General features: G+C 43.1%; 1 protein-coding gene across 15 annotated transcripts in view; it reads left to right on the top strand.

Annotated features, from left to right (window-relative positions):
- The window catches only part of PRDM10 (PR/SET domain 10), a 45,283-nt gene extending 22,584 nt beyond the window's left edge, over positions 1 to 22,699 (top strand). For 14 of the 15 annotated variants that reach the window (XM_041480540.1, XM_041480537.1, XM_041480545.1 and 11 more), the window contains 12 exons: positions 2,077 to 2,301; positions 7,320 to 7,667; positions 9,432 to 9,587; positions 10,283 to 10,462; positions 11,349 to 11,459; positions 12,521 to 12,721; positions 13,276 to 13,419; positions 14,973 to 15,143; positions 16,994 to 17,134; positions 17,760 to 17,928; positions 18,511 to 18,623; positions 19,405 to 22,699. In XM_041480540.1, the coding sequence (XP_041336474.1) occupies positions 2,077 to 2,301; positions 7,320 to 7,667; positions 9,432 to 9,587; positions 10,283 to 10,462; positions 11,349 to 11,459; positions 12,521 to 12,721; positions 13,276 to 13,419; positions 14,973 to 15,143; positions 16,994 to 17,134; positions 17,760 to 17,928; positions 18,511 to 18,623; positions 19,405 to 19,629 (2,184 nt within the window). In that variant the 3' untranslated portion in view covers positions 19,630 to 22,699. The remainder of the gene's footprint in view (positions 1 to 2,076; positions 2,302 to 7,319; positions 7,668 to 9,431; positions 9,588 to 10,282; positions 10,463 to 11,348; positions 11,460 to 12,520; positions 12,722 to 13,275; positions 13,420 to 14,972; positions 15,144 to 16,993; positions 17,135 to 17,759; positions 17,929 to 18,510; positions 18,624 to 19,404) is intronic. The other variant, XM_041480546.1, reaches the window with a different exon arrangement.
- The last annotated feature ends 991 nt before the right edge of the window (positions 22,700 to 23,690 follow it).

The following is a 23,690-nucleotide window of genomic DNA, read 5'->3' as shown; positions in this document are numbered from 1 at the left end:
CTAAAATAATTTGGAGCATCAGTGCAAACTGAGGGTGTGCTTTGGACTTAAAAATGAGTAATTCTTGGTTTCTAGCTGGAATTCTCTGCTAGGAGAAAACACTAATTCCCTACTATAAAATCTGTAAAATCACTTGGATTTCTGCAGCAAGTTTCACTCCAAAGCACTTAGCAGTGAGGTGGGTTATTGTGACAATTTAGCTGCCTCACAGAAGTAATTCAGACAGTAAAACTGTAATGGGAGTTTAGGCTCCTATTTGTCCTTTCTGGAATGTGAGATCAGCCTGCTCTTACAACTGTTGCTGGTAGATTTAAATAAGTTTGAGATATGATTTTCTTTGATGTTTTAATAATAACAGAAGGGCCTCCTGTAGGCAGACTTATTGCAAAGTGTTCTTTTGCTTGTAGCTGTTGGTTATATTCTGCAGGGATGTAATGTGATGCATTTAAGTAAAAAACTAAATTCTATGATGCTGACCATGCTTAGGTTACCACTAAGTCCTTTTATGAGCAGTGACAGAAGTAAACCAGTGCTCTGGTTTATGACTTAGCTGAAAGCTGATATCTGGAGTGGTAATTTTCCTGTCTCCTCACTGGGTCATGGCTCTTTGCTGACTCAGAGGGAGGAATGTGTACTCTGCCTGTGAATTCCTGCTGCAGTGCCCTAAATTCTGCATTAGGTGCAGGCAGTTGTGAGCTCACCCTCTCTACAGGCTAACATGACACATGCCAGCCTCATTTAGACAAATAAACCTAATGCTGGTCCCAAACCCTTCACTCTGGGGAGAGGGTGCTTGCTGGGCACAGTCCAGTGTGTGAGTGGCCTCTGGACTGGAGGTCGCTTGTGTCCTGCCAGCTTGGAGCATGGCCCGGAGCTGGCTCACCTGTGTCTGTGCAGTGGGATAGGATGATGCCCTGAGCCCTTGGAGGTCTGCTCACCTCACTAAAGCTGGGCATGAGTTCTGCCTGGGAACTGGAGAGTCAGGATGCTGAGAGCATCGCTGAGTGTCAGCAAGGTGGAAACTGGCCACCCAGACCTGGGCTGGACACTGCGATGGTGTATTGTTTACTAAGGGTCTCTTTCTGGTAAGCACTCCCAGTCTGTAAGGGCCTCATTCCTTGGTTTTCTTCTCCCACACACACTTTTATGTTTTGACAGCACCACCCTTCAGCTGACATAATTCAAAATTAATTCTGGTGTTCTGTTTCCTAGCTTGTGCTTTTAAGTTTCTTCAGTTGCATTACATGGTGTCAAATAAGGATCTGTGTGTGGTTTTTTATGTAATAGAAGATGATTCCATTCCAGAAGAGTTATCGGAACTCACAGGGAAAGAATGTAGACTTTTGGCATGTGCCTCCTGCTCACAACACCTCCCTTTTATGCTAATGCGAAAGAGGAGGAAAAACAGCTTTGTGTGATATATGGAAGTGATGTGTGCAGAGCTGGAAACCAGATTAAAGAAACACACAGCATCCAGTGTGATTACCTTGTTTGTCACTCTCCAGTTTGGCACTCCAGATAGTTCATTAGGAAGGAAAAGACACTGCAAAATGACACACAGAGTTTCAAAGTGACAACAGTTTCCATGAGACAGAAATTCTCTCCTTTCCTGGGTCTGCACTAGTTGCTTTGGTTGAAGTGGAAATAGTCCTGAGTGCAGAAGAGCCTTGTTGGCTATTATCCGGCTAATCAGCCCGATAAAGCTGATTGGTTTTGCTGCCAGAATTTATTCCATTTTTATTATTTACTGCATCATTGTTGCTGAGTTGAATGGGTGAGTAGGAATGCTGAGAAAGAAAGCATAATGACCATGGCTGGTCAAAGAAAAGGATGGCCCATGAAGAGTCACCCACCTGCAGCACTGCCTCCGTGGTGCTCTGGGTGACGCTGCTGTAGGTGAAGGTGATGTGCCAAAAGCAACAGTGGACACAGTAGGAGTTAGTGTAGACACTACACTATGCTGTTTTGTTTATAGTTTATGATTAAATATGTACAAATCTTGTCTGCTGAGTATTATCAAAGTCTTTTTCAGTGGGTGGGGGGAATAATCACTGGTTGTATGATTTGCGATTTCAGGACTTGCTGCATTTTTCCAGCAAGGGGCAGTTTGATGAGGCCGGACAAGCCCCACTGAATGGGCTGGAGCAGCAGGAACAGACTCCAGTGCCAACAGAGCCTCAAGCAGCACTGGAGCAGCAGGAAAACCATGTGCTCCATGTACAGCCACAGCACGAGGGCAACACGGTGCCCACACAGAGCACTGTGACAGCAGATGACATGAGGCGAGCAAAGCGCATCAGGGTAAGCACAGAGGATGGGGGATCACATCCACTATAACCCAGGGAATGCCATGCCTGCCTGCCGCGGCCAGCTGATCCTCCTTTCACTGTCAGATCCATTTCCAAATCCCAATAAAGCATCTCATTCCTAGCAGTTTTCTTTGCACTGAGAGGAAGACAAATCTCACATAAAGGACCGGTATCTCATAGGCGTTAGTGAGAACTGGTCAGGTGCTGGAGCTGATTGAATTCCATCATGGTAATTCTTGCATGGAAACACAATCCATCCAAACTGGCAAGCAGGGGTGCTTCAAACAACTGGCAGAATCCTCGTGCTGTGGCATGGACTAATGACTTGCTCACAGCACCATCTGTGTCTCTCAGAACTGTCTTGCAAATAATTGCCAAAGAGGAACCACAACCTCCGTTTGGATCCACTTAGATGATGGTGATACTTAGTGATAAAGTCCTTTTTTGGGGTAAAAAACCCTGCCTTTGAGAGCAAAACCTGTGTTAAGAGCAAACACTTTGAGCCTGAGCTCCATGTCAACTGGCTGAGCTGGTTGTGTGGGAGGGAAATGATTCAAGCAAATAATCCTTGAAGCTTTGTAACTGGGAGATCAGTTTATTTAGCTTAAAATCTTTTTCTTCCATGTGTTAACTTTGGATTAAGGAAAGAAACAGCTGCAGTGGGGTAAGTGTTCATTTTTAGGGGATGAGGAAGAATTAGAAAAGAGTTGAGTAACTATTCTGTATGGGAAGATGTTGAGCCAAATTTTGCTTGCAGTTTACAGTAATATATATGCAAGACCAATGGTGATGTTACCCCAAAAATGCTGTGGCATGTCTTGAAGGAAGAGTTTGGCTTGGGCACGTTAAGACTGCACAGTTTTTAACCATACAAAATGCTTGCAGTCTCTGAGTGACAAGTTTCTACCAGTGATTTCATTTTCATATGGTAAAAGCTTGGGGGATTTTTTATTGCATGTGTTTTGAAGGGTGTATAATAGAATACAGAGAGAGATGCTGGAGTTTTGACAGAGCATGGGGATGTACTGCTTACAGTGTGCTACAGCATCCTCAGAAAAGAAAAGAAAGCATTGCCCATTTCCCTGAACTTTTGAACCCAAGATGTGAACTTAGGATCCGCTGAAATTAATGTAGGAAGAAAAGGACAGAAGTTCTGAAGTTACTTCTTTGTCTTGTAACTTAGCTTTTGTTCTCTGTAAATTCATCACAAATGGATGACAGCTCAGAGAAGTGCAGTGGTGGTTCACTGATACGTTTGTATTTCAAGTCTTCTGAACGTTCCCTTTATCTGGCAGTTCATGTTCAGCAGAGTCCTGGAGATGTTTCAAGCCAGCAGCACAGACAGAATGGCAGATGGATGGTTGCACAGACCTTTCTATATTGCATCAGACTGTGAGCAATAAGCACTTGAGATAAGACTAAACCAGCAAGCACCATTTTTTAAGCACTGAAAAATCACCCTCTGAACACTCACACAGCACCTGCCTTACAATAACACGCACTTCATAATAAAAACAAGCAAACATTTGGTTTTTGGTTATGTGGTATGTTATTCACTTCCAAAGAAAAGGTACAAAGTCCTGACTCCTGGTTATGATTCTGAAATCAGCTCTTGTTCTTCCTTATTAATTAGATAGGATTTAGTTTTCAAAACCAGTCATTCTTTGTGAATTACTTCAGCTTTTCTAAGGCTTAAGACAATGGTGCTCTGAGACTTTTTTCTTGCTATCTGGAAGCACTGATTTGTCCTGCCCCAGGGTTCGAGTCCTGATAGGATCAGGTCAGCCTCTGCTTTAGAGTCTGTGGGGTTTCCTTGGAGATCAGACCTTAACTGTGGCAGCTGGGAAGGTCCCTAGTATTGAAAAGAGAGACACGCACCCTTCAAGAACTTTTGTAGAAAATTAGAAGAACGTTGTGGTCCACAGCCAAAATGAATATTTGTTTTTAGTTCAGTTCTGGGCAGCATATAGGGTGTCTGTGTGCTAATGCCAGAAACAGGATGGAAAGGAATACGATTTGGAAAGCACAGTCACTTCCTTTATGGTGAAAGAAATGCAAGTGGTTGTGCAACAAGTAGCACAGTCAGTAAAATGAGGTTAGAAAAAGTCCCTTCTCCTTAACTTTTTTCTCTCCCTACCCTGTTGTCATCCTGCTCTAATTATTCCCTTCTGCTGAAAGTATTCTGCTCTCACTATGGTTCTGCAGTGCACATTGCATCCCTGTTAATCAGCCCTAGGAAAACAGGAAAGGTCACAAAACACCTTCAAGATTATCTGTGGTTTTTATCTCTGCCCTTTTAACTTCCCTTGAGCAGTTACTAACTACAGAGTAAACCTGGAAGATCTGTTTAGTGTTTCCTGAGGCAAAAACCTCAAAGCAGTAAACTCTAGTTGGAAGAGCCCTTGTAGTGACCTGCAGAAGTCAAGGCTTCTGTTTTCTCAAGTCCATTGCATAACATAAGTATTTTTTTCTCTCTCAATGCTGCCTGCTCAGCTGGAGCTGCAGGTAGGTTTGTGTTTTTGTTTCATTGGGTTTTTCCTGTATCTAATCCAATGGTACGTATCAACACCGCCTTCCATGTTGTTTGGTCCAACTCCTGTTTAGTGTTTCCCTGATTGTCCCTGCACCATAAATCGTCACATTCATTCTTCTTTAGGTAACCCATGTCCAGAACTAAGTGTTACCTGAATAACAATTTGCATCTTTCCAGTTCTTTTCATACCAGTTCTTTGTAGATTTAAGGTGGATTTTATAGGAGCAAATTGCTTGGATGAAGAGCTGTAATATTGGGGGATTTGTTTGCACAATTGTTTGTGCCAAATCAATACTACAATTTAAGAAGACAACACTTAGTTCTTTTGTTCTGTTTTTATAGTTGATAGATTACCTAGGCAAAGAGCAGTAAAACATTTCACATTCTATAGCCCTTGAGATAACAACAGGGCTATGTTGAGTCTGGCCTGCTGTATTAGCAGTCAGCTCCCTGCTAAGGAACCAGTGATCAAAACTCAAATTAATAGTGAAGTTCAGGACTTGAAATACATCTTTTCGTCTGTGTTTTATTAGCATTTCCCTGTGGTTAAAGAGGACAGTTATATCCTTTGAACTCCAAGCAGCACATCAGATTTTGCACAGCACATGGCTGTCTTTCCAATTCCCAGTGTGACTTAGAGCAGATCCCTATGTTTCCCATTGTCTCCATTTGTAAAATTGAGAATAGTGATGATGACAGCTCCTGGGAAGCCCTATTTGGAGCTCCTGTATTAAAGCGTTAATTTTTTTTTGATAGCAAAACATTTGCTCTCTTGTTCTTTCCTGGAATGAAAGTGTAGGTTTCCCTCTGCAGTTCAGATGGTGAAAAAGGATTTTTGAGGTTCACAAATTTAATTCTTAGCACAGCATTTCACAGTATTCCCAAGCTGTTCCCTCGTTCCAGCAGAAGAGCTCATAACTTTACTTAATCAGTGTCAACTGTTGGTGTGCACTTAAGAGACACAGCAAATGTCAGTTGTGTCAGCTGCCACATTCCCACAAGCAAAGGAGAGAGGAAACAAGGGAAATTTGTTTGCAGAATCATGAATGGGTCTCATGAAGAAGTGGTTCATATGGAACACATGTGAGCAGAAGTGTCAGCAATATTTTAGTGGAATCTGAGTGGTTTGGGCTGGGAGGGACCTTAAAGCTCATCCAGTTCCACCCCCTTGCTATGGGCAGGGACACCTTCCACTATGACAGGTTGCTCCAAGCCCCATCCAATCTGGCCTTGAGTGCTTCCAGGGACTGGGCAGCCACGGCTTCTCTGGGCAGCCTGTGACAGGGCCTCGCCACCTCACAGCTGAGAATTTCTTCCTAATATGCAACTTGAACTATGCTCTTCCACATTATTTCTCTGACTATCATGATGTAGATTCTGTGTGTAATGTGAAAAAAGACATCAATAAATAATGTTTATAGAAGTATTTGAGAGAAGAGTGGATGTTGCTTAGACTGCTTGCAGAGGAATGGAGCATTGCAGTGTACTTTGAATGCAGTATGGGTGACAATGTGCTGGGGGATTTCATAGGACTCAATTCCAGCTTTGCAACTATCCAACATGAAAGTTCTCATCCAATATTGAAGTGCAGGTGCAGGACCTCCTTCCCTTTTTCTATAGGCAGTGCATCCAGCAGCATCTGTTCTTCCAGCAGAGAGTGCTGGGTAAGGACTGGGATGGCTCTATAACATTTATCTGAAGGGTAAGGAGAGACAACAAATAGAGAACAATCACAAAATGTTACAGAAAAGGCAGAGTGAAGGCAAACACACATTAAAAAAAGGTGCTGAGAAGAGACATTGTGCACAGTAGGAGTGGAGTATTGCTCACAAGTTCTTTACGTGCTGCTGATAAGGCTGCCATTCTGCCCTTGTCATCATGTTTCGAAACTCTGTTCTTCTTTGTGGCAATAGTAAAAAAGTTCAGACCAGCATTTCTTGAATGTATGTTCCACTAGAAGTTCTCCAGGCAATGCTAAACCACTGCTGCACATCTCTGTGGTGATCTGTGATGCAGAAGGTGATCTTGTAAAGGGCTGTGGAATTTCATAAGCCCTGCTCCTGAAGGAAACATACAGTGCTGGCTCACCATTCCTTTGTGTGGTAGCTGAACTTATGACATGATGCCCAGTGATCAGCTGGTTTTCTCAAGCCTGGGTGTGTGCTTCAGAGAGGACTTAGTTTTATTTTACAGAAAATTTGCATGCTTAAAGAAAGTCAGCTAAATCGGAAGAAATCAGGGATGGAGAGGAAACTCCTTCATTGTGTTCTGTTAGTCAGGTTGTAGCTGCAGGTGTGTCCCCTGACTTCTGCCTGTCACAGCCTCCCCTGCTGTAAATTGGAGACCACATATGATGGAAAATAATTTCTTGTAGTTTAGGTTCACTAATCATCTGGTATATTTAATCCTGAATATATATGGATGTGGAATCTATAAGTGGTAATGAAAGCTAATGGTCTTTTGGATGCTTCTTTCAGAATGCAGCTCTGCAGCACCTGTTCATCCGGAAATCCTTCCGCCCGTTCAAATGCTTGCAGTGTGGGAAGGCCTTCCGGGAGAAGGACAAGCTGGACCAGCACCTGCGGTTCCATGGGCGGGAAGGGAACTGCCCTTTGACCTGTGACATCTGCAACAAGGGCTTCATCAACAGCGGTGCCCTCGAGGGCCACATGAAGTTCCACATGGACCAGAAAACATACTCCTGCATTTTCTGCCCTGAGTCCTTTGACCGCTTGGATCTGCTTAAGGATCACGTGGCCATCCATGTCAATGATGGCTATTTCACCTGCCCCACCTGCAAGAAACGCTTCCCAGATTTTATCCAGGTGAGATGCTGTACTGATCTGAAACGCTGCTTTGGGGGTCTGTCACAAGGCTGTGGGTTTCTCAGTGCTCTCCCTGTGTAACTGCACAGCAGTTCATTCTCACAAGATGCAGGGGTCCACCTCAGTCAGAAACTGAAAAGGAAGAGTGACCAACCACTGCTAGACATTGTCTTATGACACTGAAGTACTCTGTCCACTAAATCACCAGGTGTGATGCTTCAATCTGTCATTAGAAGGCACTGTAGTGCAGATGGGTGGGTGCCTTATTCCTAAAAAATTCCTGAAGCAGAGGTCCTGACTACTGCATCTCTGTGGCACAAAAAAGAATTGTCTTTTATTGTATTCAGCTTGAACTTGAACACACCTTGCCCTTCGTCATTAAGACTCTGAACAAAAGAACAAGGGGGTTTACATCTTTAATCCCTTGCCTGCTTTCTGTCAGGATAATTCATTTGAACAGCTCCAAGAAATGCCAGAACAGATCAGGTTACTCTGCTTCCTGACTTCCCCCCTGAGCTTCATCTGGGCACTTTATTCTCCTTCCCTGCACACTGCACTGGAGCAGTGAGTAATGCAGCTACTGTACATTATGCTGAGCATTTGGACAAGGTCATTAGTAGAATTTAAAGGTTCTATTTCCATGTCCAGTAAGAAAAAACTGAGATGGACCATGCACATATTCATTATCCTTCCTAGGGACAAAGTAATTGATGTATCTTACTAAGCTGCCTGACTGAAACTGAAATGTAGAAATCCAGTTTATGTCAGTAATAGGAACAGATAGACTATCCACTAGACTAAGGAGGAAAGGATGGGGGAAAGTGATTTGACTAATATAATTCCATCCTGGAAGAAGTCCTTTATCTTCTGTAAATGTTCAGCAAGGAAGAATGTTGATGATTCAGAAATACTGTACTGCAACGTAATTCCCTGTAAACTTTCCCATGCAAATGACTGAAAGACCCATGGCTTTTTTTCCAACTATTCAGTTGTATTTTTGACATTTAACAATGATTTTTTTTCTCTTCTTGCTGTGTGGATAATTAAGACTAGTCACTGCTGCCTACTGAAATACTTCTATGTGGAACAGGTAGAGATGCCCAGTTGTTCCGTGTATGATCAGTATTAGAAGACGGTAAGGATTTAATTAGAGATCCATTTCTTGAACAATGCTTTCATTTCAGATGTCAAACTTCATTAGTTCCTTTATTGGGGGGAGGAAAAAATACCCCTCTAGATGTCTGAAGAGGTGAAGGATAGTCCCAGAGTATGGAGAAGTAATTACCATTCAGGAATGGTGCACAAATGCTGTTCTGAATAAGTGTTTTTTTTCTTTGCCACTTATAATTGCAAGCTCATTGTGTCTGATTGAAAGGAATTAGTTCCTATGTTTTGGTTTCTTATAAATGAAAGGAAGATATTGAACCTCAGATGAATGTGTTAACTCAAGGGTAATTCTGTGCAAATGGTACATTGTGGACTTTCGCCGCCCATTAAGTGCAGCTGTGCAATAGCTGATGCCTTCAAGAATCAGTCTTGAGGAAATCAAATCACCCATCCAGATGAGTAATAAAGATGTTATGGCTTTATAGAAACTATTGCTGAGATATCAACTGTTCTGATCAAATACTTTTTAAACCAAAGTATATTAGACACCTTCAAAACCTTTTCCTTTTCTTTCACATTGCAAAGAGTTTCCTAGACTGTGTTACCACTCACTTCTATCTTGAATAAACTTCATTTTTCTGTGATCTGCCATTTTAGGTCAAGAAACATGTGCGCAGTTTCCATTCTGAGAAGATTTACCAGTGTACAGAGTGTGACAAGGCTTTTTGCCGCCCTGACAAGCTGCGACTCCACATGCTGCGGCACTCGGACCGCAAAGACTTCCTGTGCTCCACCTGTGGCAAGCAGTTCAAGGTGAGGCGCCTCTCAGCTGATCATTACTAGTACAAAACCCACTATTCCTTACCCTCCTTCAAGGAGATAAGTTCATGTTCTCAAAGGTGAAAGAAAATAACATGTGTTAACACACTAGACTTGCCTGTGAGTTGCATGCATTGCTTGGTGTCCTGTGTGAGCTGTGACATCCATTTCTGAAGGACAAGGGGCAAGGTCACCTCAGCATCTTATTTCAAACAGATCTTATTCCTAATAATTAAATAGCAAAGGAACTTTCTATCTGTTCATTAAGAACTGGGACATCATACACCTCCATTGCCAGGTGTTTGGGTTACATTGCTTGTAACAGTTCAGTTAACTTGCTAGTGCCAGTGGATTAATAATGTTAGTGGCCAAGAAGCCTGTGTCCATGGCATCCATCTTTTCAGCACATGTCATCCAGATGCCTTTCCAAATCCCCTTGGAGCAGATGGAGCAGACTGTGAGCCAGGTAAACTGTGGTGGCAGCAGCCTGCTTCCTGTCACTGAGTTTGTGATGGGACACTGAGGGACTGGATACTTCTGGGTGAAGGAACACATTTTTCTGAGAGGAAAATTTCCCTCTCTGAAGAGAGATCCCTGAACAACTCAAACTGTGGCTCTTACGCATAACAGGCAATATGGCCGTTTCTGTGACGTTGCTGACATTTTTCTCCCCAATTTCTCCTTTCCAGAGGAAGGACAAGCTGCGAGAGCACATGCAGAGAATGCACAACCCAGAGAGGGAGGCCAAGAAGGCTGATCGGATCAGCCGCTCCAAAACCTTCAAGCCCCGGATCGCGTCCACTGACTATGAGAGCTTCATGTTCAAGTGCCGCCTCTGCATGATGGGCTTCCGCCGCAGGGGCATGTTGGTGAGTGCCTGGGTTCTGTTGCAACCTCTGTACTCCATTCTGATGAATAGGTAAGGAATAAAGATGGAATTCCAGCATTGGAACACAAGAATCATAAAAGGGTTTGGGCTGGAAGGGATCTTAAATCTCATCTCATTCCATCTATTGGCCATGGGCAGGGACACTTTCCACTAGACCAGAGTGCTCCAAGCCCCATCCAATCTGGTCTTATCCAGCCAGGATGCTGTGAAACAAATTTTGGCAAATTTTGTAGCTGAGCTGAGGTGATACATCTTTTTTTTAAATCTGTGTGTTTTACCTTTTCAGCAAATTTGCTCATGTTTACTGCCTGCACTGTACATCTGGTTGTCAGTACCATATTTCAACACTAAGTAATGCTGTCTGATGTGTACTGTATTTAACAGGACATGAGATGAAAATACTGCCTTGTTCAGCCTTAGTGCCTCTGTTTTCCTGGCGGTCTTTCCTGTTTTTTTGTTTCTCCTCCTTCTCGAGGGCCTCTTCTGGCCATGTCTTGTCACTGCCTCTGGGTAAAGGCTGTTCTGCAGCACGAGATTGTTTACTTAGGTTTCATGGGGATTCTGATCTGGGCAGAGGCCCTTCACATGACCTCACTCTCAGATACCAGCTACAAGACAGTTCTGGCAAACTATTTCACCCCTTCCAATCTAATTTTGGTTAGAGAAACTGTAAATGAGACCTAGCAAGACCGCATTTACCTTCAGCAGTTAAATATGAGTGCACAATAACCCTTGCATCAGCAAATGCTTCCAGTGCTGCTGGCTTGCATCATTCAGTTTTGGTTTGGCTGTTACCCATGTCTGGAAGAAGCACCAATCATTTGGCTTCCAGCTGTAATGTGTTCTTGTCCTCTGTTTCTCCTAAGGTGAATCATTTATCAAAGAGACATCCAGACATGAAAATAGAAGAGGTGCCAGAGCTCACGTTGCCCATCATAAAACCCAACAGAGATTACTTCTGTCAATACTGCGATAAGGTGTGTGGGAAGTCATCCCTGAGAGGATAGCTCAGTCCCAGTCCTGGATGCAACCAATTTGTCTCTGCATAGAAATCTCTGGCGGGGTTTGTAGCTTTTCTGAGCTGCTTGCCAGCAACATTCCTGCAGTACTGTCAAAAAAAAAAAAAAAAAAAAAAAAAAAAAAAAAAAAAAAAGCCATAATGCATGCACTAATGCACTTAGGCCAAGGCAGTGGAATGCTAATTGAAAGCTGTAGTTTTCCCCTTTCTGCTGTGTTTGGCATTGGAAAACTTGAATACTGTTATCCAGCACAGTCACTGACCCTTAGTCTTGTGTTAGCACAGGACTAAGTATGCTGTCTGTGCATAATTTCTGGCCAGTAAGTACTTTTGCTTGCTATATCACTTCTAAAAGTTAGTCTTTAACACCTTCTATTGTAAGCTGCTTACTATGTCATGTCCCAGTGGTCAGTGGAGCCTGAAACTGCTTCTGCAGTGCCTTTGGGTTCTTGCTCTTATTCTCCTTTGCCTTTTATGCCTGGGGGCCTATATTTACCAAGGAGTGTATTTGACTGTCATTATCCTCAGTACGTCTTTCTGTGATGCCTCTTTTCCTTTTGCTTGAGGGGAGAAAAAATAGTTTAAATTATTACATAGTATTTGTTTGTTGATGTGCCTAAAAAGAACTAAAAGGTGTGCTGATCACCAGACTAAAACAGTTTGATGCTTTGTGTCAAATAGAGACATCAACCATCATAACAAATTAACATTGGGCATTTGATCTTCAAATATGGCAAGAAGAATTTTCCTCTTACCTCCTTGTCCTGTTTCGCTGTTTGGTTGTGGCATACAGTATGTTCTCAAAAGGTTTCTCTGCTACACAAGGAGTCAGTTGCTTTTACAGGTTGATGAAACACTGGAAGGTGTATGTTCATGCCTTTTGTTGTAATTGTTTGGGAGATTTAACTAAATGTATTCTCTAAAGCAACATGCAGACCTTCCAGATCAAGATAACTGGTAGCTATTTCCTGTACAGACACCAGGGTTGCACCATTTTAATTCCAAATGTTTGCCCTGCAGGTGTACAAGAGTGCCAGCAAACGCAAAGCACACATACTGAAAAACCATCCTGGTGCTGAGCTACCTCCAAGCATCCGGAAACTGCGTCCTGCAGGACCGGGAGAGCCAGATCCTATGCTAAGCACCCACACACAGCTGACAGGCACCATCGCCACCCCTCCAGTGTGCTGCCCTCACTGTTCCAAGCAATACAGCAGTAAGGTATGGGAAGTTCCAGCCTCAGACAGCCTCTCCCTGGGGATGGTGTTTCACCATGGTCTCTGTCACCTGTCTGTACACAAGCAGAGCTCTCTTCATCTCAGTCAGAGTGCTGGTTTTGTGCTGTGTGCTGACAGTGCAGGCACAGTCTGGTTGTTTTAGTGCCAAAAGATTCCATGAATAGAGGGTTTGTGTTGAAAAGTTACCAGAGCATGATCATGAATGGAAGGGCTTGAAAACTGCTGTCTGGTAGTTACAGGGGAGACAAGCAGGGAAACAAAACACAGAAACGATGACCTTTGGAAAAAGTCATAAAACATTTGGTGATATTGGGGTAAAAAGCTGTTGAGGACAAGACTTCAGTGTCAGCTCTAATCAAGCAGCAGGTTTGTGATCCTTGTTTTCAACTTTGTTGACCAGAGGATCTCATAGTGTGAATCTTGAGGCGGTTTTACTGAGGGAAACCTAAAAGCTGTGTTTGGCCAGGCTGGGATTTCACATGGCACTGAGCAGAGTTGCTGACTGTCCTTCCAACGCTCCTTTGCTTCTCTCTGCAGACAAAGATGGTGCAGCACATCCGCAAGAAGCACCCAGAGTTTGCTCAGCTCCCGAACACGATCCATGCGCCACTGGCAACGGCTGTCATCAGTTCCACGCCAGCTGTTCTCACCACTGACAGCACAACTGGAGAAACTGTTGTGGTAAGGACACAAGGGTAGTGCAGGGAGACACACAGAACAGGAGCCTTCTGGTATTAGTAACCCTAAGTGGTTTATTTGACAGACATCACTTTAAAACCTGTATTAGGACATTATTTGAGATCACTTCTGGTTTTAAGCCCGTGTGGTCCAGTTTTGCAGTGTCAGGAGCTGTTCATTTTGTTCTGGAGCTTTAAGAATTGGTCTTTTATCCCCAGATCCATTTTCTTCTTACATTCAGATCTACTGACTCCACATAATGAGCTCAGGGATACACATCTCATGGATTTTCACTGGGAATTTTCTCCTGAAGTGAGAGATGCAGTTCCTGGCATCAAAAGGACAAGTTTAACAGTGACTGGGGACTGGATAAAACTGTGTTCAGGGAGTCAGATATTTTTGTAGTCCTTTGGACAGCACAGCACTGAGCAAGATGAATCTCCAGTGGCTGATCTCTCTACTGTTAATACATTAGCTGCCACTGAAGTGAAAGCTGAGACTAGAAAATGTGTCCTTCAATGTTGTGGGATACTATGTAGTTTTAAAAGTCCTATTGATCACAGTTTAAAACTTATCTAAAGACTAACTAGATAAAAGACTGTTTTGCTTGAAAATTGAGAGGTTTAATCAGGATGCTGTTGGCTTCATAAACCTGATTAAGTTATGTACTAAATGTCTTTACACATTAGAAATACACTGTGACTCTGACAGGGGAGGAAGAAAGGTGGAATATATGCACAAATCACTTTTTGACTTGGAAACCAAGTCAGCTCTTCACAAATACAGGACTTCCATTGTTTAACAGAATACTGGTATGTCACAAGATGAAAGTAATTTGCTGCTTCTCTTTCCCCGGCTAGCTGATGTAGAGAGGGAGGGCGGCAGTTTTTCCCCCTGGAGCTCCGTGGAATCCCAGTTGTCAGTCAATTCAGCGCAGAATAAAACACAGGCAGCGCACACGGGTCCCAGGGAAACTTTATTTGATGGTGTTTCTTCCCCTCTTTCTTCCTGGGCCCCAACTAAGGGGCCAACAAAGTCTTATATCTCAGGGGAAAGGCAGGGGCAGACCCAACTTCCAACAAATCAGGAGAGTTGGGAGTAAAAACCCAGGCGGGGAATAACAGTAGCGAACCAATAAACTTCCAAGGAAGAAAAACAGTTTTAGAAAGTGGGTAAAATTTGGAGAAATAGAAACTAGCGGACGACATTTCTGGGAAAAGGGTGGAGACAAAAGAAAAAACAGCACCAAGGAAAAACACTAAATCACAAATCAAACCATAGACCCACTGATAAAACAAAAAGCACGATACAACAGTAATTATTTTTATTATTATATGTTAAGTTAGTCATTACTGGTGCTGACTAGGATTTAGACAGAAGACAGCAATTCTAGTTGATGATCCCTGGTGACTACTTATGACCCCAATCTCTGGATTCATTAAGCTCTTTTGAAAAAGTTACCAGATCCACTGTAAGTGTAGATAAAAGAACTAGAACTGCAGCCCTGAAAAGTACATCAGTATGATGATGTTCTATGTCACTCTCTCCCTGCTCAGACAACAGATTTACTGACCCAAGCAATGACAGAGATATCCCAGACTCTCACTACAGATTACCGGACTCCCCAGGGAGATTACCAGCGCATCCAGTACATCCCTGTGTCTCAATCCACAACTGGCTTGCAGCAGCCTCAGCACATACAGCTGCAGGTTGTTCAAGTGGCCCAGGTGAGTAACCTGGTGGGGATCTTGCTGTGCTTTTGATCTCTTCCCTTCCAAGCCTGTGTGTTCTTGGGGCTCTAGCACACAGAAGTGTGGTGAGTAGTTACAAAAAGTGCTGTAGCTACTTTTTACAGATAGATCAACTGATAAGGCATAGGTTTCCCTTCATAAGCACTTGTACCAGGCATAAATAGTCCTGCCAGCCTTGGACAGCTTCCTGGAGACACATCAACACAGTCCAGACTTAGTTCTACTTGTCCGGGCAGCTTTGCTCAAGTCTGCTTTAGGAATGTTTTCTAGCTATTGGAAAGGTGGGTCAGTGGGTGACCCATTTTCTACAGTTCAAGACTGATTTGTGCTTCCTTGTCCTCAGTGAGTCAGAGCCAAAATTTGGGAGTACAGAGAGTGGTTGCTTGTTCCCTTCATAGCTTCTATTAGCATATTCATTCTCTTGATGTTCAACAGCCTCCTAAAAATAAAACCAGAGTGTAACTAGAGTAACTGGTCTGGGGAAGATCTCGGGCAGCTGTAAGAAATCTGTTACCCACTGGAGTAAGCTTGTCTCCTTCTCTCTGGGAGCCCCCAGGAACCCCGGCCAGCCCCAACTCGGCCAACAGTGGGGGGACAGCCCCGAGAGCGGGGGACACTCTCTCGTGCCCCGAGGGTACTGAAGGCAGCTGGGCTAGTCGCCTTTGCAGCAGAGGGGACGCTAGAGACATTGGTAGAGGATGAAAGGGCCGACTCTTAGCAGGGGTTAATCCAAGGTTTTATTCTGAGCTCCTGGGAGCTCCCACACCTCAGGGGGCCCCTGCTCAGAGTGCCCGGGAGAGGTGCCAAGATTACATTTTAAAGGGAGGTGTGGACCAAAAAGTAGATAATTTTGCTGACCAATAAAGAAACTTTAGGGATGAACACTTAGGGAATGGATATTTGGAGTAGCATATGAGGTAGCACTTGGTTGACCCCTGGCCTCTGACTAATCACTGGATGACTTGGACCGAAAGTTCTAGATAGAAAGGATGGGATGCTGAGTGACTGACAGAGACCCAGGGCAGGGATTTGGGGATGATCTCAACAAAGGAGAGGGACTACACAGATGAAGGGAGGAAGGGGTACAATCAAGGGTGTAAACCATCTGGGAAAAATAAGGGCATACAAAAAAACCATTACAAAGTACAAGAACACACTACAACAGAAGCTGAAACTACCATGTGTTTATATTTTAATCTGAAATTCCATGTTATCAAATCAGATTATGAATTTGGTTAATAAAGGCCTAAACAATGGCCCCAGTTGATAGTGACTGTGGCTGTTGTAACAATACTAGAGCATGAACACTGATTCCTGCAGGTAATATTAGCAAGATCTTAATTTTATAAATATTCAAGACTTGTAATTCAATTACTGCAATTGGTATCATTAGCAAGTGTTGTTCAGAAAAACCTTTAAAAACCTCTGAGCACTTGTCTTGATGCAGAGCTGTGTCAAACTACAGAATTGGATATGCAGATCTCGAGTATGTCTATGTTGTACAGAAAGATGCTTACAGAGAAGGGGTTAACACTAATCCTGGCTTTTGAACCCTTTGGTTTAGTCCAGCCACTGCCACAAACAGCTTGAATGATGTTAGGCAAGTCCTTTCCTTTGGTATCACTGAGATAGAACTATCTCTGTGCCATTACATCTGTTAAATGTACCTTATCTCCCGGGGTGCAAAGAAACTCAACAAGGCTCAACAGGTGTGCTCCACTAAGGCTCCTACTTCATTATTCCAGACCTTGTGTCCCAGAAGAGGTTTACATGGCTGCTTTTGTAAAGAATTTGAGGTAAAGAACTCTGCTTAATTTTTTCCCCAGGCTACCTCACCTCACCAGTCCCAGCACTCCACAGTGGATGTTGGGCAGCTCCATGACCCCCAGACATACACCCAACATGCCATCCAGGTGCAGCACATCCAGGTGACAGAGCCATCACCAGCAACTCAGTCATCATCACAGGTATTTCCCTCTTCTCATCAGAAAATGCTTTCCCTATCAGCCTGCTCAGCTGGCATATTGCATGTGCTGATGCAGGGGATAGTGTTTTCTTTGTCATTTAAAGGACCACACATGAAATTACTCTCACACTGAGATCATCAAGCAGGGCCCAGATGTCTCAAGGTGCATGGGGATGTTTTGTTGTGGGTTTGTTTGGGTACTTGTTGTATGGGTTTTTTGGTGTGGGGTGTTTTTTCCCCTCAACAGTATGTACAGAGATAAATGATTGGAAACAGACATATTTGCAGCTAAATTAGGTTTGTCAATTGGAAGATGTAAATGGAAACTGGCATTCCTCAAATATTTTACATGCAGCTCTTCATGCTCTTGGGTAGAATTTAGCCTCTAGTCTCAGGTCTCTGCCACAGACTCACTTTGGCAAGCAACAATATCACTATTTTAGTTTCCTGGTCTGAGCTTATTTACTGTAGAGTGAAGCAAGTTGGAGGAGAGAGAGTTCAGTTCTTGTGCTTGATATGCTCTGGAACCCAGCCTGTGTTTTCCCTTAATGAGAAGGCTGTGACAGCATAGAGCTGTGCAATCCTTACTACACCAAGAACACTTGCACTTTTTTTTTTTCCTGTAGGCTGGGGGTCAGCCTTTGAGTCCCTCCTCGCAACAACCTCAGCAGGAGCTCAGCCCCTCACAGATGCAGACAACTACATCGACACCAAACCAAGCCCTCCAGCAGCAGCAAGGCTCCTCAGTCCAGCACACATATCTCCCCAGCAACTGGAACTCATTTCGGAGCTACTGTAAGTTCAGCAGTAGCTCTAACTACTTGTCTGGCAAGTGTGTCTGACTAACAAGTGCCCCATGTCTCCAGCTACCAAATGGGACAGAGTTTTCAGAGTTCATTCAGTTTTGCGATTAATATTCATAGATATCAAGAAGATAAAGCTTCAGATAAATGTAAATGGTTGTACCAGCTCTTCCACTATCATCCATACTGATCTGGTACATAGTTTGGGCAGGCACGCTGGATTCCTTTATTCCAAGCAAGAATCAATGTGTTGGATAGCTACTTGTTCAAATTTGGATGCATGCTTGAAAGAATTGTGTGGAAAAGGAGCGTGACATGATTTCTCATGCCCATGTAGTCCTGGCTGGTAATTCTGTGATGATTTGAGTGAGAACAGGATGTGTTTTCTCTGCGTGAATTGCCAAATATCTGTCTGGTGTTAACTGGCATAATTCTGCTGAGGCCTTATATCACCTGAATTCTATTCAATACCCACTGTTTCAGACTTTAAATCTTTCTGATATAAGACATGATCTTTGAAGGTTGTCTTTGAATTTGACTGAAGGTCTTGATTATCCAATTTGCAACTTTGTAGCATCAGAGATTCAGATGATGACCATCCCCCAAGGGCAGTATGTGATCACTGAGACTGCCGTGGGTACCCCGGTCACCACTGTCAACACAGGGCAAGTAAAAGCAGTTACTCAGGTAAGGAAAACCATCATGGCCTTTTTTTCATTCAGAGTATTATCAGGCGTAAAGCTCTTCAGCTTGAAGGTTTAAAGAATGCTAAAATCGTGACTGGGGCACAGAGTGGAGGTACCTAAAGAGGTTCAGGCTGCACAGTATAGTCTGCATTGTAACCATTTACAAAGCTCATGCTGTCTGGCTCTTGTATGTATGACTCCTTTCAGTTTAAAATCTTCACTTAATCACATTTGCAGAACTTAATTTGTTTTGCAGAACAAAATTATTTAGTGGTACTGCTTAGTCATAAAAATATTTATGATTAAGCTGTATCCATTAAACCAAATTCCAGAACAGCTTCTGGAAACATTTCAGTAGCTTTCTGTTTTCTGTAAGATTAGAAAATAAGAAGAGTGCCTGCTATTCCTTGTAAGCAATCCAGCATAAGAAGACAGGTCATTGGCTTGTGTTGATCTTGGTCACTGGGAGTGCAACTTCTGCTAGAACATATGGAATACAGGAAAAAACTTTTCAGAATAGTGCAGTTGAAAATTGCTATTTTATTCTGTAGTGATGGTCTTATTGTGTAATGAGTTTAACCATTTGTAAATTAACCAAAAGCCAAGTAGGTCCGATGTTCTTTGAATCAAAAGACAGGTGTTATGTTGCTCTCAAATACATTTAAATGAAATAGAGCTTATTTAAAAGTTCCTTGTAAACACCAAAATGTCTGGCAGCAGACTGTTAAAGAAGTTACAAAAGATACAGTGTTTATTAATTATTTTCTGTATTCCCCATGCAGACTCACTACGTGATATCTGAAGGTCAGCCTGATCTGGATGGTAAACAAAACTCTTCACTCTCCAGTGAGGTTTCCCAGCCCACAGCCCACACAGATCCCTTGGAATCCCAGACAAGCAACCAGCAGCAAACCACCCAGTACATCATCACGACCACCACCAACGGGAGTGGCGGGAGTGAAGTGCACATCTCCAAACCCAGGACTTTCTCAGCAGAGCATGAGTGAAAGAGCCTCATGGTGCCATTTGCTTGTCCTTGACACCTCCCTGACAGCCCAGATGTGGGGGTACCCTGGGGCTCTGTATGTTTTAATGTATATGCTCACTTACCTTCCACTAAAACCTTGGAGCTCTTGTTAATGCTTTAAGAGGGTTTAATTCACAGTGACCATGAAATACCCTCAAAATCCTTCTGGGATGCTTTTTATGCAGCTTTTAAGAAAAAGGACAACAGAAGTGAAACCTCTGCTGGCCCCAGACTTTATTTTTGGCATGTCTGCTGACCCTTATTTTTCCTTTTTGGAAGTGTGCCCAGCAAAGAATATTATTTCAGCTGTATGGGGAAAAAGCCTGCCTAACTGAAGGCTTCCTGGCAGATTGTTATATGTATATTTTTAACAGGAGCCATTAAACAGGAGAACATCATGTAAGTTGTTAGAATATGGCAGAACTGCTTCCTGTGGCTTCTAGCAGCCAAGGTGAAGGGGTGATATGAGCAGACTGCCTGCAGAAAGGAGCAGCAGCAGCCAAGCGGTGGTTCGTGGTGTCCCTTTATGGGGATGGATTGAACAATGAAGCTGTGAAGATGTGCCGAAGCAGTCCATTAAATTATTATTTTTCCAGCCCTCCAGAACAGTTTACATGCTGCCTGCCCTGCCCTGTTTTACCCAGCAGTTTCAGAAAGCAGGAAAAGCACAGTCTTAAACCCATGTTGTTTGGAATAAACTGATTGAAGTCCTAGGAGCACCTAAGCGTAGCACAGAGCCACTGTTGCTTCCTTTTCCCTCCAGTGTTTGCAGGGAAAATTGCTTTTTTGCCTGTAAACAAAAAAAAAAACAACAGCTCAACTAAACCTGCAGAGCAACTTCTGCTGTGATCTAAGATAGTTGTGCCAGGAGAAAACGAGGATACAGAGCACTCCTCTGAAGGGACAGGGTCTTTATCTCTGTGGTCACCTCTGAGCAAACATATTTCTCCTCTTCAAGACTGGATGGAGAGTTGGTTTCTTTGATTTTTTTTTTTTTCCAAATAACCTTGTTAACAATGTACTGTAATTCCTTTGGACAGTTCCAGGAAACAACCAGCCCTGGACTCAGGAAACATAAAAGAAACATGCTAGTGGAACACTATTTATGGGACATGGAAAGCCCATCCATGAGGGTTGCCAGATGTGATGGAGCTGGTCTATGTACAGAATTCATGTTGCATTTAGGGACCAGGAGAAAGGGAAAGAGAAAGTTTATATTTTAAGGCCATGTAATATGTTTTAGCTTACATAGTTCTCCTTCACAGGTGTCTTACAGGTGTCTTGGTTGTTTAAGGCATTCTGGTGGTTGCAAAAACATGACTAGAACTCCATTGACTCCTGATGGGATATACTGTGTATGTCTGAATTTCCATTCATTGCTGGAAAACTCATCCCGGAACATCTGTGCATATCAGGATACATTTATTTATAAAACAAACACAGAGAAGGGTGCTGTGTCTTAGAGGTCCTTGAGACAGAAGAACTTGAGAAGTTTTTTTTGATTTGTTTTCTCTTGTACTGCACTGAGTGTGAATGTGGGACTCTTCCATAGCTATTCCCATGGATTCGGGTGTGGATTTCCCATGTCAGTAAGCACTACATGTTGTGGTATCAGGTTTTATGGAGTTAAGGGTCTTTGACATGAGGGAACTCCACACTTAAGCTGCACAAGAGTAAATCTGGTTCCTTGTGGGCAAAGCCTTGTAGCAGGTATGGCTTTGGTAATTAAGGTATCTGTTAATGTGGCATGGAAATATTATTGAGATAAATCAGTTGGCCAATGCTGGCCAGCTGAGAAGTGTTCTGAGGTAACGCTGAAGTGACTTGCCAAAATGTGGATTACTTTTGTTCCTGGGATTTCTCTTCTCTTGCTGTACCACCATACTGGGGCACTAATGAGCCGGGTAGAATTAACGTGGACCAGAGCTCTCATTTGGTCAAGTGCAGTGATGACTGACCTTAAATTCTGTGGATTTGGCAGCCCAGCCACTGTGGCAGTGTGGATAAACAACCACAATGCCCAGTAACTTGAATTCATGTTGCTGAGGATTTTGGAATTACAATGTTGGGCCTTGCAATGTTGTTTGCGTGGGAAGAGAGTAGGGAGAAGTTTGTCTTGGCTTTTTTCAGGCTGCTGCTAATTTAATAACAAGCCAGAAATGCTACAAGTAGTAGGAAAATAGCAAACTTGGAAATGGGAGACTGGGAATGCTGGGATACTGGAGGATTGCAGGAGCAATTTTGAGAGTCTTAAACGTTTGACGATAGATGAACATCAAATATGTTCCCATTATTGATGCTGCAGATGTGGGGTTTAAAAACTACTTTGCTCTATTCACCTTTGTTGGAACGGTCCATAAATGAGGACAGTTGTATCAGTTATTTAAAACTGAAAACTATTTAAAACGGAAAACCATTTTAAAGCAGCCTTTTTGAACTCAGATCTTCCTCATCAAAGTTTTTCTGCCCTGCAGCAGCACCCTCGGGCTATTGGCCTGATTCCAGGTGAAGTAATTCCTAGTGTCACAAGTTGAATGAATTGCCTGTGAAAGAAGCATGCCTGGAAATGGAAGTACCACAGATTTTCCTCCCAAAATAAGGAACTACAGTGATTGCACAGATGGCAAAGGTTGCACGGATTTTTTTCTCCATTTCTGCAGCGCAGAAGGTATAGGATGTATTATTATTGTTTGTAAACCAGAGCAACCTAAAGATCTCTCCAAGTTGTATCCCACAGAAGTGTAAATCCAGAGTCCTCTTAGTTGCCTGGAAGGTCTGTGTTTTGTTTGGAGATGCTGTCCCTTGGAGGCGTTCTGGGTCAGATTCTGTATTTTCCTGGAGGAAAAAGAAAACAAACCCAGCCTGCGCACCCTGATCTTGCACGTCTTGGACTGCTCAGGCCCCATCTATTATTTAACTGTGTATGTTTATTGTACATTTGATGACTGTTGTGTTCAGAGTTTTGTGCAACCTGGCAGGTGTAAAAAAAAAAAAAAAAAACCAAACCAACCTGAAAATAATAAATCTGTTTCTCTTTTTTTTTTTTTTAATCACTTGCGATGACCAATCTGTTCATTGGGCTAAGGTGTTCAGTGAAGGATGAGTGAAGTGGGGTGTGGATACATAGGATGATAACAGTATAGAGGTTATAGGGAAAAATACATTTGCTACTCTCTGGATGGATCACAGAATTTCTGACCTCCCACAACACAGTCCAAGGGAGAGTGGAGTGAGGCCCTGTGTCTGTTTAAACCCTTGCAACGTAAGGAATTTTAAAAACTATTTTTAAATTTAAAAGGTAAAGTTTAAAATTCTTTCTAGCTGATCAGCTGCACAGCATCTGAAAACTGAGGGAGTTAAGGATGATGTCTGTTGAACCAGCAAACCATGGCAAAATCCCTCTAGGAGTGACTCATGTCCCCATCCCAGGGTTATTTCAGGTACTATCCTGACATATCCACTCCCAAGGTATGACCATCACTAAGATGTGTGACTCAAGTTACTCAAGCTCACCTAAATGTAAAGAAAGTATAAGAACAAGTTTAAAAGAGGGAGAAGTTTGGGAAGAGTCCATCATAACTTCTGCACTGAATCTGCATCTCGGTCCTTGGGCAAGACCTGCACTCTTGTGATTTATTGTGTGCCAGGTTGTGTCACAGATTAGAGCTTGTCTGCACATTGCTTTACTGCCACCTGCAATCCTGAACCTTAACCCATCAAGATTTTATTAAATTAGTGTTATTCTGGAAACCGTTAATGCGCGTCCTTGGAGGGGGCTGGCAGTGGGTAAAGGCGTGGGGAGACAGGAAGAACCTCCATTTGCTGTATGAAAATTTGCATTACAATTCAAAATATTCAGCCTTTCAACACTTCATTGTAATATTAGCACAGCATCTCAATGACTAATTCACTGCACAGGAATGCAGTCAAACCGTATAGATCTGCGACTGATAGGTGGCTTCAGCACTCCACAACTACGGCATTTTCAGGGGAAGTTACAACCTCGTCCTCCTGCAGGCCGCTGCGCTGCTCCGGCCTGTC

The sequence above is a fragment of the Pyrgilauda ruficollis genome, unplaced genomic scaffold (genome assembly GCF_017590135.1).
Source record: "Pyrgilauda ruficollis isolate IOZ18807 unplaced genomic scaffold, ASM1759013v1 scaffold52, whole genome shotgun sequence".
Lineage (NCBI taxonomy): Eukaryota > Metazoa > Chordata > Aves > Passeriformes > Passeridae > Pyrgilauda > Pyrgilauda ruficollis.
The sequence above is the reverse complement of the archived record's forward strand: the minus strand, read 5'-3'. Positions and strand labels throughout refer to the sequence as shown.